At 26.0% G+C, this 14,590-nt stretch overlaps 1 protein-coding gene across 3 annotated transcripts; it reads right to left on the reverse strand.

Annotated features, from left to right (window-relative positions):
• Positions 1–1,295: 1,295 nt before the first annotated feature.
• LOC122500586 (serine/threonine-protein phosphatase PP1-beta catalytic subunit) lies at positions 1,296–14,186 on the reverse strand. Of its 3 annotated transcripts, none has more exons than XM_043609583.1 (7): positions 14,030–14,096; positions 13,493–13,564; positions 9,007–9,494; positions 8,078–8,176; positions 4,892–5,131; positions 4,363–4,530; positions 1,296–3,433 (listed from the first exon to the last, which is right to left on the reverse strand). In XM_043609583.1, exons 1-6 carry the CDS (start codon positions 14,079–14,081, stop codon positions 4,423–4,425), a joined length of 1,059 nt encoding a protein of 352 aa, XP_043465518.1. In that variant the 5' UTR covers positions 14,082–14,096; the 3' UTR covers positions 1,296–3,433; positions 4,363–4,422. The 3 variants fall into 3 exon arrangements, with proteins under 3 accessions (XP_043465518.1, XP_043465520.1, XP_043465519.1); XM_043609585.1 differs by lacking the exon at positions 14,030–14,096 and adding an exon at positions 13,571–13,610 and having other exon boundaries at positions 13,493–13,501; XM_043609584.1 differs by lacking the exon at positions 13,493–13,564 and having other exon boundaries at positions 14,030–14,186.
• Positions 14,187–14,590: the final 404 nt, after the last annotated feature.

The raw sequence follows: 14,590 nt of genomic DNA on the forward strand, positions 1-14,590 counted from the left end.
TATAATTTTTTAGGACTAATTTTAATTATTTTTCATTTTAATATTTTTCATTAATATTTTTTAAAAATGAATAATTAGGTATTTATAAAATTTAAAATCAAAATTCTTTAAAATTTGATTTTCAAAAATTTTAATGAAATATTTTTAAAAAATCCATAATTTTCAATTGAATTTTACAAAATTTCAATTATTTAAAAATTTTTTAATGATTTTTTTAGTTTTAAAAAATACTTTAATTGCCTGTATTGAAAAAAATTATTAAAAAAAAGTGTTTTTGAAAAATTTGGCTTTAGTTATTTTTTCCAAACTATTAAAATCAAATAATTTACTTTTTATACCTAAAAAGTGATATTTTTACTGCAATATACTTCGAAGGAAACATGTAATCGAAAATATTAAAAATAATTGAATTCTAAAAAATTATAATGAAAAAAATCTTAGAATTAGTTTAAAGAAAAATATTTTTATACAAATTCTTGAACTTAATTTTCATTAATTTTGATTATTAAATTTTCATTTGAAAATTTTCCTTTAAAATTGTTGAGAATTCAATGATTTTCAATATTTTTTGAATAAAATTCTTCAAAATTTGATTTTCACAAAATTTTAATGAAATAGTTTAAAAAAATCAATTATTTACAATATAAAATGTAACAAAATTTCATAATTATTGAAAAATTGTTTAATCCTATATTTCAAAAGTTATGTATCTTAAAAAAATTATTTAAAGAATATTTTTGAATGATTTTATTATAGTTACATTTTAAACTATAAAAATCGAAATAAAATGCACTTTATTCACGGGATGTGATAATTTGTTGCAATATATTTGGAAAAAAATAAAAAAAGTCGCATTTTTTTAAATTAAGTTAAAAAAAATATAGAAAAAGTCATATTATCTAAAACCTGATGACAATAAAAGTTTCAAGGCGTAGAAAAAATATAATTGTAATTAAATATTCAAAAAATTTAATGTTATCACAGTGAAGTCTAATTTAATTATCTAATTTCAAAATGTATTCGAAATACTAATGAATTTAAAGGAATAGTTTAATATAAATAGTTTTTTTTAAAGAAATAGTTGAACTATGAATTATAAAATTAAGCCCAATAAAATGAAATTAAAAAATTGTTTTTAAAATGTTCACGAGTTTCTCTAAAACTCTAATAAAATAAATAGAAAAAGATAAAAGCCATCCTTTAAAAGAAAAAATCTTTTTAAGAACCCATAAAGAAAAAAAATGAAAACATACAACTAATCGTGACAAAGGACTGTCAAATAAGCAGCACTCCACTGATACAACAATATACATGTTTATTATCATCTGATGATGTACAGTTTAATTTTTTTTTGTCAAATCGGTGCGTCTACTGCGATTAAATGAGTGTGCCGCATACACTAGTTAATTAGTACATAATTTAAAACGATCTTTTCATACGGCAAAACTTTCGATCAGCAGCAGACGTGCCCTTTACAATTATTGCTCACGTGTAATGCATGTATACATCTCTTTGCCCTTATATTTTTTTTTATTCACGAAGTAGAGAATCACAGAAGAATTCCTCCTTTGCCCTGCCTTTAGCCAAAGCTGCAAAATTTACACAAAATGGTCGCTAATCTCTGATTTCTATCTTTGGTCATTTATTACAATTATAATCGACAAATATAAAATTTGTCGAAACAATTCCACTTCATTTATATTTCATTTTTTTTTTAATTCTAAATAATGTAAAATTACATATATATATAACTAAAGAGTTCGAAATATTTTTTTTAACGAAAAATATACTTTTTTTTTTATTATTGAAATCAGTTATAGAAAAGAAAGCAAAGATGTAAAGAAAATAAAAAATAAATACAAAATAAAAAACAATAAATAAATAAATTTGAACTCAGAGTTCGTAAAGTTTTTTTTAATCTTTGTTTTCAAAAGCCACCCTGTGTACATTTTGTCAGACTTTGGGCGTCGACTTTTTAAAATCAATAATAGTGTTTCATCAAATCCAACGAAAAAATATATATAATTATTTATAATAATCTTGTTTCTAAAATAACGTCAAAACATGACCCTCGAAGCTCTCTCAATAAACGATTGGAATCAATCAGTTTCCAGGGTATACAGAGATCTAAATACTAAGAGTAACAATATTAAATATACTGATTAATCTTCCTATCCAGTGAAATCAATTGTAACTTAGATCGCTTCTAATTTTTTTTTTTTTTTTGCATTATGTTCAGTTCTAATATTTTTCACAGTGTATTTATTTTGACAAACGTGTTACTTTAGTCTTACAAACAATTAACAATAAAGCTAGCGTCATAGTTCATAGTTTCCAAGTTAAATTGCCTGGATTAAAAGCGCTCAGCGATAACAGAAATGTCAATGAACAATAGTAGTAGTAATAATAGTAATATTAGTAGTGCGTAGAACTGATCAGATTATTTACTGAACGGAAGACATTATCTTAAATCCTTAAACAAATAGAAAAAAAGAATTGCCAAACAATATATTTTTTTTTTGGTCAAAATTACGTAAAAAAAATTGATGCAAGTAACAATGCATTTCTCTGGTATAGCAGTTTTCGCATATTTAGAATGAAATCATCTTACTTACGATCCTCAAAAAATAAAAGAAGAAAAACCTTCTCATTATCGATGATGAGAATGCAAAAAAATATTCAAATACTGTAGGCTAAGAAGACTTTCTTCCTAATAAAAGTTTCAATAGGAAATTTTTCTTTAAAAAAAAAAAACGAAGCTAAATAACAAAAAGAAATACAGAGTAAATATACTGAAAGGTCTACGACTATTGATAAGCAAAATGCTTTACAGTATGATCAATAACGTTAAATACTGAGTTCGAGTAAAATATCACCGCTCTTGGTAATAATATTACACACACAATTATTTACAGAGCATTCTCTCTATTTTTCTCAAAATATATTTCTCTATAGTTACTTACATTATTTTAATATTAATCTCACGTCAACAAATTTTTTTTAAAGTTCAAAAAAAAATCTCTTAACAATTATCAATATTCTAAAAATAATTTTTCTTACTTCTAGCAAAAAAAAAAAAAATCATAAATAAGGAAACTTGTTTTCAAAAAATAACGAATGCTCTGCAAATAATCAATAAACGTGGCTTCCCGATACTCAATGAAATTGAATCAGCAAAAAATGCGAGAGTGTGTACATTAATACTAATTAGAATTAATTTACTAACAGAAAATAAATAAAGGAAATTTTTTTTAAAAATTTCTTCGTGTACAAATGCAGGCTGGAAGCCACATCTCTAAACAATTATTAATAAGTAGGAAGTGAGATTTGTCCTTATCACCTTACCGAGTAAATTTTATAAATAAAAAGAATAATTCCATGCTTTAGTTTTTTTTTCTGTATATGTATAGATCCGTAGCGTGGCGTTCCGCAGCTGAAAAAACAAAATTCTAAAATCAAGAATTTTACTAAATTTCAAATATTATTTTGAGCTTACGGCACTCGCTAAGCTACGTTCTCTATACTAAAATAATTCATAAAACAAGATTAAGAAATTACTTTTGTACTTTGAAGTTTGAAAACAAACCCACGGAGGAGCTACTTCGTGTTTAGGATCTCGAAAAGTTAAAACTACAAGAGAGGTGTGCAAATCTTTCAAAAATTATAATTCGTTTTCTCTCTGTGCACATTTATATGAAGCAATACTAAAATTTATTCGTGCTTCGAAAACTCTTGGCTTCATTCATTTTGTGTGAGGTAATTTGTCGTCAAAAGCAAAATCTGAATTATTAATAAACCTGGAGAGTTTATTAAAAACTCCTGAGTCACTATTAACGTGTTACGTTACTGATGGAAGCTTTGGAAACTAGTCAAAATTATGGAAATTATAATCCAGAAAACATGCTAAAATCTTATTGCCAAGAGAATTTTGTTTCTCTTCAAATTAATTCAATTTCAAATTATGATTTAAATTACAATTTGAAAATATAATTGAAATTATGATTTAAATTTTAATTTCAATTTTAATTGAGATTATAATTTGAATTTGAATTTCAATTAAAATTCAAATTATAATCTCAATTAAAATTGAAATTAAAATTTAAATCAGAATTTCAATTATATTTTTAATTGTAATTTTAATCATAATTTTAATTATAACTTAAATTTTAAATTGAAAATCTTTTGATTTGAAAGCCCAGAAGGAAACGAGGTTTTTGAAGCACAATTTTTTTTTCGTTTAAATTTTTAAGTTTCAGTGACTTCATTGTTTTTTTGCAAGAAAAAAATTGTTTGTTATTGTAAATTTTTGTGGGGTGTTTGCACACCTTGATTTATTGCCCTCTACTCGCAATTTATTCTTACCTAAAACGCCAATTTATGAGGCTATGCACCAAAATCCACCGAATATTCAGTCGAAAGTGGTCATTTCTTTTTTGTGGGGTTCCTCTGTGGCGTTGATGGCCTTACGGCCTGGCCCATGTTCATTCCCGAGTACTGATACTTTGCCTTCTTTTCCGATGGTTTCAAAATCTGCGAAAAGTCAAATTAATTGTATTTTTTGAAAACAAAAGAAACTAGAATTTAGATAAATTATATTCTGAAAAGATTTTTCTTATTCAGAAATTTATTGCGGTTTAATCAAAAAAAAGAATAGAAAAAATATTAAATAAAAAAATATTTCAGAGAATTGAATAAATTGAATTTTTTTCACGATAAAATTAGAAATTAAATTTTATTTTCTTAAATGCCTTGTTTTAGAAAAAATTGCTTTTATAATATTTTATAAGGAAAAGATATAATTTTATTTAATCATATAGTGACGCACGGATAGATTGACGGCTTTTGCGTGGGAATATCTCCGATATTAATGGAAAAATAAGAGTTATTATACCTGAAAACTGCACATGAGAGTCTCATCGACGCTCATCATTCCTCCGGCGTTATCGAATTCTCCACAATAATTTGGAGCGGAAAATAATGTGACGAGCTGTCGTTTCGCAAAGAATTCGTAACCATCTTCAACGACCTGGTGCGCCCTGCAAATGAGATCCATATCGTGGCGGTGGAGGAACTTTGAAACTACGTCTGGTCCAAATGTGAAGGACACTCCCCGATCATTTTCTCCCCAACCCTAAAATGCAAATAAAGATTATTTAGTTTTTATTAACGAATATAAATGGATTATTCAAATTTTCCTACAATTTTCTTTAAAAAAACTACGATTAAATTAACTTAACTCTTAAATGAACGAATATTTTTTTTTAAATATTGTCAAAAAATTATGAGAAGAAAAGCAAAAATAAAATTAACTTAAATAACTCTATATTTTTTTCTATTTAAATATTCTCAAAAAATTATGAGAAGAAAAGCAAAAATAAAATTAACTTAACTCTATATTTTTTTCTATTTAAATATTCTCAAAAAATTATGAGAAGAAAAGTAAAAATAAAATAAGCTTAACATTTATAGCAAGGAGTTAATTTTCTAAATTGACAAAAAAATATTTCCTATTAAAATATTCTCAAAAATTATGAGAAGAAAAGTAAAAATAAAATAAGCTCAACATTTGGGTAGTTCTACAAACGAAGGACGAAAATGAAGAAAATTTTGGCACAATATTTTTTTTACGTTCAGGTTTTAAAAAGTAGGTTAAATTCAAGTTAAAAATATTATCAAAGTTACCTAAAAGTGGCCAGTCAAAAAAATAAAAATTGTAAATTTTACATCTTAAGCACATGTAAATTCTGTCAGAAAGTGCCAGGAAACTGAGAATTTGGTCATTTTTCGTCTAAAAAATTGAAAAATAACGCTTAATAACAAAATAAAGCATACTGGTCAACAGGGAATAAGGTTCTACGACACCTCGAGCAACAAAAGTATAAAAAAATAAAATATTTTTTTTAAAAATACGTGCCAGGAAACTGAGAATTTGCCTGACCAAATGGCCATTTCGGTCACAAAGTACACAATTTTAGTTAATTGAACTGCAAGTTAAATAAGATGCAAGCGATATCATATTTAGTTAACCTTTACTAAGCACTGTGAAAAATGGTGAATTAATCGGAATAAAAATTCTTAATATTTTTAACGTTTTTTATGATGCCAGGAAACTGAGAATTAATTCGATGGACAAAATTCAAGATAATATCTTTTAAATAAAATATCCAGTAATGTAACAATTATTTTAATCTTTGTAAAGTACAACTATTTGAAATTATTATCCAAGTGTAAATTTTCATTTAATCGCTTTAAAATAATATTTATATAATTTATTAACTTTCATTTTCACATTGGGACATGCCAGGAAACTGAGAATTTAGCACTTGAATGCTTATTTTTTGCAAAAAATATTTTTTGAAACCGGGTAACGTTTTGTGACATAATAGTAATCATTAAGCACTACAGTTTCCATTGAAAATAATTTTATTTTTTTCAAAATTAATGTAAAAAACAACCTTGGACATAATATATTCCCTCGTTTGTAGAACTACCCATTTATAGAAAGGAGATAATTTTATAAATTACCAAAAAAATATTTTTTATATTAAAATTCAAATCGTGACGAAATTAAAAAAAAAATAAAGCTGAAGTCTACAAAGTTTTTAAAATGGAAAAATTTTAGAAAATATTTTGTTTTCAAGTTTGAAGTCCTGAAATTTTGATAGGCACAAATTTTTAAGAAAATAATATTTTTAAGGTCGTTACAAAAATTTGATTTCGTATTTCCCTGTTTTTCTCATAGAAGTTCAAATTTTTTTCTGCTTCCTATAAAAATAAATTCAAGGTAAAATCAATTATAAAAAAAGATAATTTTTAGAGGTGAAAATTTAATTTAAAACTTTAAGAGTGTAGCGAACTTTTCTCTATTAATTTCAAAGATTTCAGTAAAGTAATTTAAAAATTCAATTATTTTTCATCTAATTTATGGGAATTTCAATTATATAAAAATATTTAATTTCTTTGTTTATAAAAATTAAACAATATTTGACAAATAGAACAGAAACATTTAAAAAATTTAATTACTTTTAGAATTCTAAATAAAAATTTTAGAAACTTCAATTTTTGAACAAAAATAAAATTTAAATCTTTCTAAAATTCAATTATTTTTCAATAATTAAATTAACATTCTTTGAAAATTCATTTAGATAAATAATTTTAAATAAATTACTACTAAATTATTATTACATATTATATTATTTAAAAATCTTGTAAAATTTCGATTTCTTTCTGAAATCCGCAATACCTTTTAACTAAAAGTTTTTCGACTTAAAATTAATTATAATTAACAACTAAAAAAAAGTTATTCTAGAATTTTCTTATTTACAGAAATAAGAAAAAATCAAGGTATTGTTTTAAAATTCATTGTTATTCAAAAATTTCTAAGGTGCGGAAAAAAATTGAAGGAGAATTCAAGGTTGTTAAATATTTCAAAACGTTTGTAGACACACAAAAAATTATAATGAACAAATTCCAAGAGTTGGTGTTTTCAAAATATTTTAATTTTTCAAAAAGTAATTGAATTTCTTAAAATAATTTTTGAACAGTTTAAAGAACTTATTAATATTTTGAAGAATTTTAACCAAAATAAAAATTTTACTGTAATTATTTTTTGCATATATTTGAATTTTCGTAAATGTGAAATCTTCTTTAATGAATATTTTAATATAATTTTTAATGATAATTTTCATTAATTTTCAATAATAATAATAATTTTCATTTGAAGATTTTACATTAAAAATTAAAAAAATTCTATTATTTACAGAATTTACAGTTTCAAGTTCATTAAAATTTGATTTATAAAAATAAAACAATATTTACAGTTATTCTAGAAATTTTATAGTTTTTCAGTACTCTTGATAAAATTTTCTGACATTTCCCTGATCTGTGACAAACTTTTTTTTTTAAGAACAATTACCAACAAAAAATTAAAATTTGAAGCTAAAATAATAAATATCGTCTCATTCCTTCGTTTTCGCTTTGAAAAACCTTGCGGACTTGTCTCTCATAAAAAAATAATTGTCCCTGTGAAAATTCGAATTTTTAGGAAAATTTACTAGAAAAATATTTGTAGAAATACCTGAACATCTTTATCCGGATCGGACCATAGAAGATCGCAAAGTAATCCCGTATCAGGAACATCGGTCGGTCGCATAATTCTCCTGATTTGTTCCATTCCCTGCAAATGAAAAAAAAGAAAGAAATAATAAATGTTTGCAATCAAATTACAATCTAAAAAAATTTTCCTCTTAAATCTTGCTGAGAATAAGATTATAAACCTGAATTATGCACTGTTAGAAAAATCGAATCTAAGAGAATTTTATTACGATTTATCACGCGAGGAAATAAATTAACATAATAAAGAGTTTTCTCCCTGAAAGAAAATTTTACTGCTATCTATTATGTAAAATCGTATGCTTAGTCCAAAATATGTGCATTATCATATTCGATTATTCAAGCAAAGGAAAAAAATGAAAATAAACAGAAGAGTTGAAAAAAATATTTTTTCTCTCCATACGAGTGCAAGTTTTTCAACTTCACTCGTAGAAGCGAAAAAGTATTTTTTTAAAACTAATTATTTTTACTAAATTATTACTAAAAGAATTATTACTACTAAAGTAATTATTACTAAAGTAATTATTTTCACTAAATAACTAATTATTCGTTGTTTAAAAAACAATTCCAAGTTTAATTTTAATTAAAAAATAAAGAAATAAATTGGAAAAAATTGCTACTTCAGGTTTTAAAGATAATTTCTTATTAAAGACACTTGAAAATAAAAAAAATAAAATAATTTTTGAAAATAGCGCATCATTATTACATTTAACAGCACAATTAACTTGTTAGTTGATCGTGACCGCCCACGTTTTGCTACAAGAGCGCATAATGTAATATTATTTTCCATCAATAATGTTGTTTCTCAATGAATAAGTTTCCAATAAAATGAGCACCCCTTTTTTCTCTTTTACAACTTTTTTATAGTATAAATAAAACAAAGGTCTTGGTCACCTGTAGGTCAGGGCTGAGTCCCCCATGGCAGCAGAAAATTTTCTCATCAATAATCGCTGCAATCGGCAGACAATTAAAGCAGTCGGTGAACGTTTTCCAAAGTTTGATATTATACCTGCGCTTGCATTCGTCATAAAAGCCATATATCCTATTTATACTGGCGCATTCATGATTACCTCTGAGGAGGAAAAAATTTTCCGGATATTTTATTTTATAAGCAAGCAAAAGACAAATTGTTTCTAATGATTGCTTTCCTCTATCGACATAATCTCCGAGAAAGAGATAGTTGGCTTCTGGTGGAAATCCGCCGTACTCGAAAAGCCGTAAAAGGTCAGTATATTGACCGTGAATATCTCCACAGATTTTCAAAGGTGCCTCTAATTCCAATAGTATTGGTTGTTGAAGAAATATCTCTCTTGATTTTAGACAGAGGCCACGTACTTCTGCCTCTGACATGACCACCGATTTTCCAGGACGACATCCTCGAACTAAAAAGTCAAAAAATAATTAACAATTCAGTTTAGGTTTTTTTCTCAATACAATCAAGCTATCAAAACTAAATCGAGCTTTAATCTCAGAATTTATATATCTATTTTTGGTATTTGTCAAAGGAGTTCTTTTTTTTTTGGTTGAACAAATAAATTTTTTACTTTTAATTATTCAATTCTACTGTTACGTTCTAGTACGAAGGAGAAGTGGACAAATAGAAGCGGTTCAATTTTATTTGCGCAAAAAGATTAATATTAATTACTTTCAATTTAAAGTGGAACCTTTTTTTTTCATGAAAAGTAAGTGACCAGATGATTGTCATACAATAGTGTTGTGGTATATTTATAGACAACCATGGAGAACTTTAATACACGGTTGAATTGGTGTCACAATGATTATTGGAAAATTCAATAATACCAAGGTTACGTGAATGAGAAAACTGAGATTTAAAGTAAAATACCAATTTTCAAATGATGTTTTATAACTGTAGACACATTGAATGGCGTATATGGTTTTGTTGTCAGTCGGAGTGTGTCGTGGGTGTTGGATATCAAATCAGCTTGTCGTTAAAATGCAAGAGAACTTATAATCCGAATGCGGAAAACTTGGTAGAAAACCGAAACTTTCGTCAAAATGGAAACAAAATCAAAACATGTAATTAAATTACAATTATAGTCTAAAGTTAACACAAGAAGCAAAAAGCGAAAAATAAATTACAAAAAATTTAACTCCTCAATATTATTGCATAAATAAATAAATATAAATCTATATAAACATTGAGTGCAACGATATTGAAATGTAGAACATAGTCTATTCTGAAAATAGCACCTATCGCAATCATGAACTGAAAATAAATCGACATCGACTCTTTTCACTTTTAGGAACTTTATGCATTTTTCAAAATAACATCTGATATTTTTTTTTTCCTTTAAAACCTCGAGACAAAAAATTATTTAATTCAAAAAATTTATTAAGAATTCAACTAAATATTTCAGAATTAATTTTCCTAAAGTTTTTGACGTCTGTGAAATTCACAACGTTTATTATCAACGATTGCGAGAAAAAATATTTTTTCTTGACAAAAACAATTGTTTTGTTTACAAATTTTTCTATTTCTATTCGAAAAAATTTACAAAACTCTTTTTGTGCTAAATTTAAATAGAAAATATTTTTTTTTCTAAATCGTTAATTATAAACGTTATGAACTTTAACAACGTAGTTTTTAAAGTTCAAATAAGGAAAAATTTACCTTCGGTTTAAATATTTTCAAAAAATTACTACACTCGAGAGAAAAATAATCTAAATTTAAACATTTACTTTACAGTTACAATTTTTTTTCATTAATTACAATTTTTTTTAAATAAAATATAAATCAAAAATATAAATTAAAAATATAAAATACAAAATTTCTAACGTTCAAATAAAGGAAAATTTTGTCACGACAAAATTTTCATTGATTTGAACGTTAGAAATTTTGACATCTGAATTAAAATTCTAATTCAGTCGACTGACATTTCCTGTCAACTGTTTATAATTCCCTTGTTACGAGAAGAAACTTGGAAATACAAAATCTTATCTACCCCAATAAACTTTTCCCCACGTTAATTGACATTTCGTAAAAAGAAAACCCTGTAATTTTATTCTATAAGAAGATAAATGACTTATAACTTGAATTAAATTTAAATTTATATTCATCTTTTGTCCTAGTTGAAGACGAAATTTTCATCTCGTCGTGAATCAGATCGTTTCATGAATATAAACTCTTAAATCATAACTTAAGAATAGGATAATTTGTTATCAGATCAAACTTTAAATCTTATCAGTAATCTATAACGAGAGTGACTGAGGAGAGTACTTAACACTCGGACACTTTAATTTTTTTTTCACATAAATAACATTTTTCAGTGTCGTAAATGTCAATTGATCAAATCATGTCGATTTATTTCGATCCTATAAAGTTTCGAACGATTTTTACTTATTTCTTCTTCAAATTCAATTTTGTGCCATTGTAAAAAAAATTAATTATAAAGTTTATAAATATTTATAGAACAAAAAATGGAAAATAAACTCAAATGTCATTAAAGCTGCTTTTACCCTTTAACAAAATAAAAAGTTATTTAAAATTCCAAATGTCAACAGCTTTTAATTAATTAAAAGATTGAATAAACACTTTTTAGTTTTGTTTTTTTGAAATGAAATTAAAGCATGAGAAAAAGAAGCACGTTGGATGTAAAAATAAATGGAGGGTATAAATACGACTTTAACTAACATTTACGAATGTGCATTTTGGTATTACACTCCAGTTTGTAAGCCTAATGCACACGTGCTGCATTTAACAAGTTAAAATAATTATAGCTGATCTAACGCTATGTAACATCCTATCAAACACTTATTGTTTCACTATACATATATTCTAACAACAAGCCTCGTGCATCGTGAATACACCTTTTGTCTTTTTTAAATAAATCAAAAGACATTCTCCAATTGAAATCCAGAATTATCCAAAAAAAATTTTTGCAAATTTTTGTTTAGACTGAAATTAAAAAATAATTTTCAGAAATTTTTTTAAAATGATATGGAAAGAAAATAAAATGTTTTTCAAAATATACGTAAGCAAAATGATTATTTGCAATTTGTTGTAAATTAGAGTAAAAGCGAGTGAATTATTTCAGGAAATAGTTATTTTCGTAACAAGGGCGCAAAATAGGTGATTCCGCCAAAGTCGTAAGCACCTTTGCGCCCATGATGCGAACATAATTTTTTGTCCTAACTGCATGGAAAGTATGACATTGAGGGCACGCACGATTAAACGTTCATATTAGTTAAAAATTAAGCTCTATATAAACATTATATCGAATGAAGTCTATAATGATAGAAGTTTTAAAATAGAAATAAAAAACAATGTATTCTGGAAACATAGTATTTATTTAGAACGTACATAGTAATTAATAATTGAACAAAACTGAAACAAGAACTTTTAAAATTGACAATTTTGATAAACGAAATGGGAACAAAACCAAATGTCTCATTATTTTTTTTAGAGAAAATAAAAAAAAAATTGCAAATTTTTATAGACAAAATAAAACAAGTTGAAAATGTTTGCAGTTCTATAGTCAACATAAAAACAAAGTCAATTAACAAGCGGGCGCAAAATACTTTTCCGCCCGCTTCCCTTACTCCCGGGCGTAATGTGTTACTTTGCGCCCGCCTTAAGTGCCCGAAATGACATACTTTCTGTGCAGGTAGGACAAAAATAATATTTTTTAATAAAATACGAATTAAAAGAAATAAGAAATATTATCGGAAAATATTTTTGGGATAATGGAAATTTATATAAAAAATTTTTGTTATTAATTTATGCTAAGAAATTAAATTAAAAAGTTCATAGAAGAAATTGTCCGAAATTACCCGCCTTTACCCTATTCAAATTTAATTGCATTAACAAAATGCACTACAAGGAACATCCTATACTGAAAAAACTAGAAATTAAAAGCTTTAATTTAATTAAAAGCAACATGACTACATATTCTTGTCTCATTACATTTGTACTTTAAATTTCTTTCCGTATTCATTAAAACGTAATAAGAAAAAACTCAAAATATCGAAAATTGAAAAAAATATAGAAAATTTAACTAAAAAATACGATTTCTTAGAAAAATCTTCAATGAAAACATTCGAATCTAAATTCTATATTTACACTCCAATTTTTATTACAAAAAATTGATTTTCCTTGTCTACTTTTTGAAAAAGTCACTTCAAAATAAATTTCCAGACAAAATGTAATGACAGAAAGAAATATAATGACGTCTTAACACTGCTGGGTAAAAATGTTCGAGTGATAGTTTTAATTTGTTTATCATTATGATGCAACTAACGAGACGAGCAGATAATTAACACCCATGCAGAGTTAAGGCGGTAAAGACTAAAAAAACATAATTTTTTTCTTCAAAAAAAAAAAAAAATCAAAAGCTACGTGGAATGGTTCCTTGTTGCGTACCAACAAAGTCTGAGGAGAAAATATCTTTAAGCTTGGCTTTCTTCTGAACCTGGTCATTCTGGGTGTGGTATACTTTACCGCAAAAGGTCCCGAAACGTAGCATGAGAAAAGAAGAAATAAAACATTGTTTCTCTTTTCTAAAAATAAGAAAACTAAATAAAACTAAAACATTTGTCAGAGGAAAAGCAATACATAACTCGCGAGATCACAAATCGAAACCCCCCCGTGATAGATTGTCGCGCCGTCTTCTTGATATAATTGCACTTATAATAATATGACATTTAAGGAGAAGGAGCGTTTTTGGCGTTCAACAACAATACCTGTAAGCCGGGCAAAGCCTTTTTTCAATAAACTTGCGGTTTAACAACAAACAATATATATGTACACATTCGATGTATACGCGGCTGACATCGATCCTCGATTTTTTTCACAGTATTACATGCCGAACGCCTCTAACCGCATTTCAAGATGTATTTTGAATAACGAAAAAACGAAGCAATAATGTTCTTCTTGCAAAAATATTCGTTTTTCACGTACCTTCCAGCAATCTTTGTATGAGGCTGTCGATATTCAAGTCGACCTCCGCCATTTTTTGTTGCAACTGGCCGACTGACTTGAAGCAAGCTCAATGTTTCCGGATCCGGCAGTACATTCGCACGCGCATGCACACTCTTTAAACCACTGACGTAAATTTCAACAATTAGTGCCCTTCTTGTGCGCCCTTATGCGATTTTTACTTAACACTATTTAATTAAATTTGCCTACAAATTGATGGAATTATGAAATACAATCAATAAACTAAAAATAGACGGTTAATTTCGAAAAACAAATTTTGTAACAACATACAAAAAAGGGCGGTAAATTCAAATTTTCAATTTCCAAAATAAATTTTCTATTATATTCTATTTGATCGTAAAGGTCAAAAAATTATTCTATTTATAACTTTCGGTAAAAGTTACATTCCCTTAAAAACTATAGGAAAAATTAAACATTAAAAATACGATACAAATACGAAAAAGAAAATAAAATGCAAATAAATTGACGATTGCAGGACAAAAAATCCAATCCAAAAAAATCCAGACCGAAAAATCTAAGAAA

The sequence above is a fragment of the Leptopilina heterotoma genome, unplaced genomic scaffold (assembly GCF_015476425.1).
Source record: "Leptopilina heterotoma isolate Lh14 unplaced genomic scaffold, ASM1547642v1 Lhet_19, whole genome shotgun sequence".
Taxonomy (NCBI): Eukaryota; Metazoa; Arthropoda; class Insecta; order Hymenoptera; family Figitidae; genus Leptopilina; species Leptopilina heterotoma.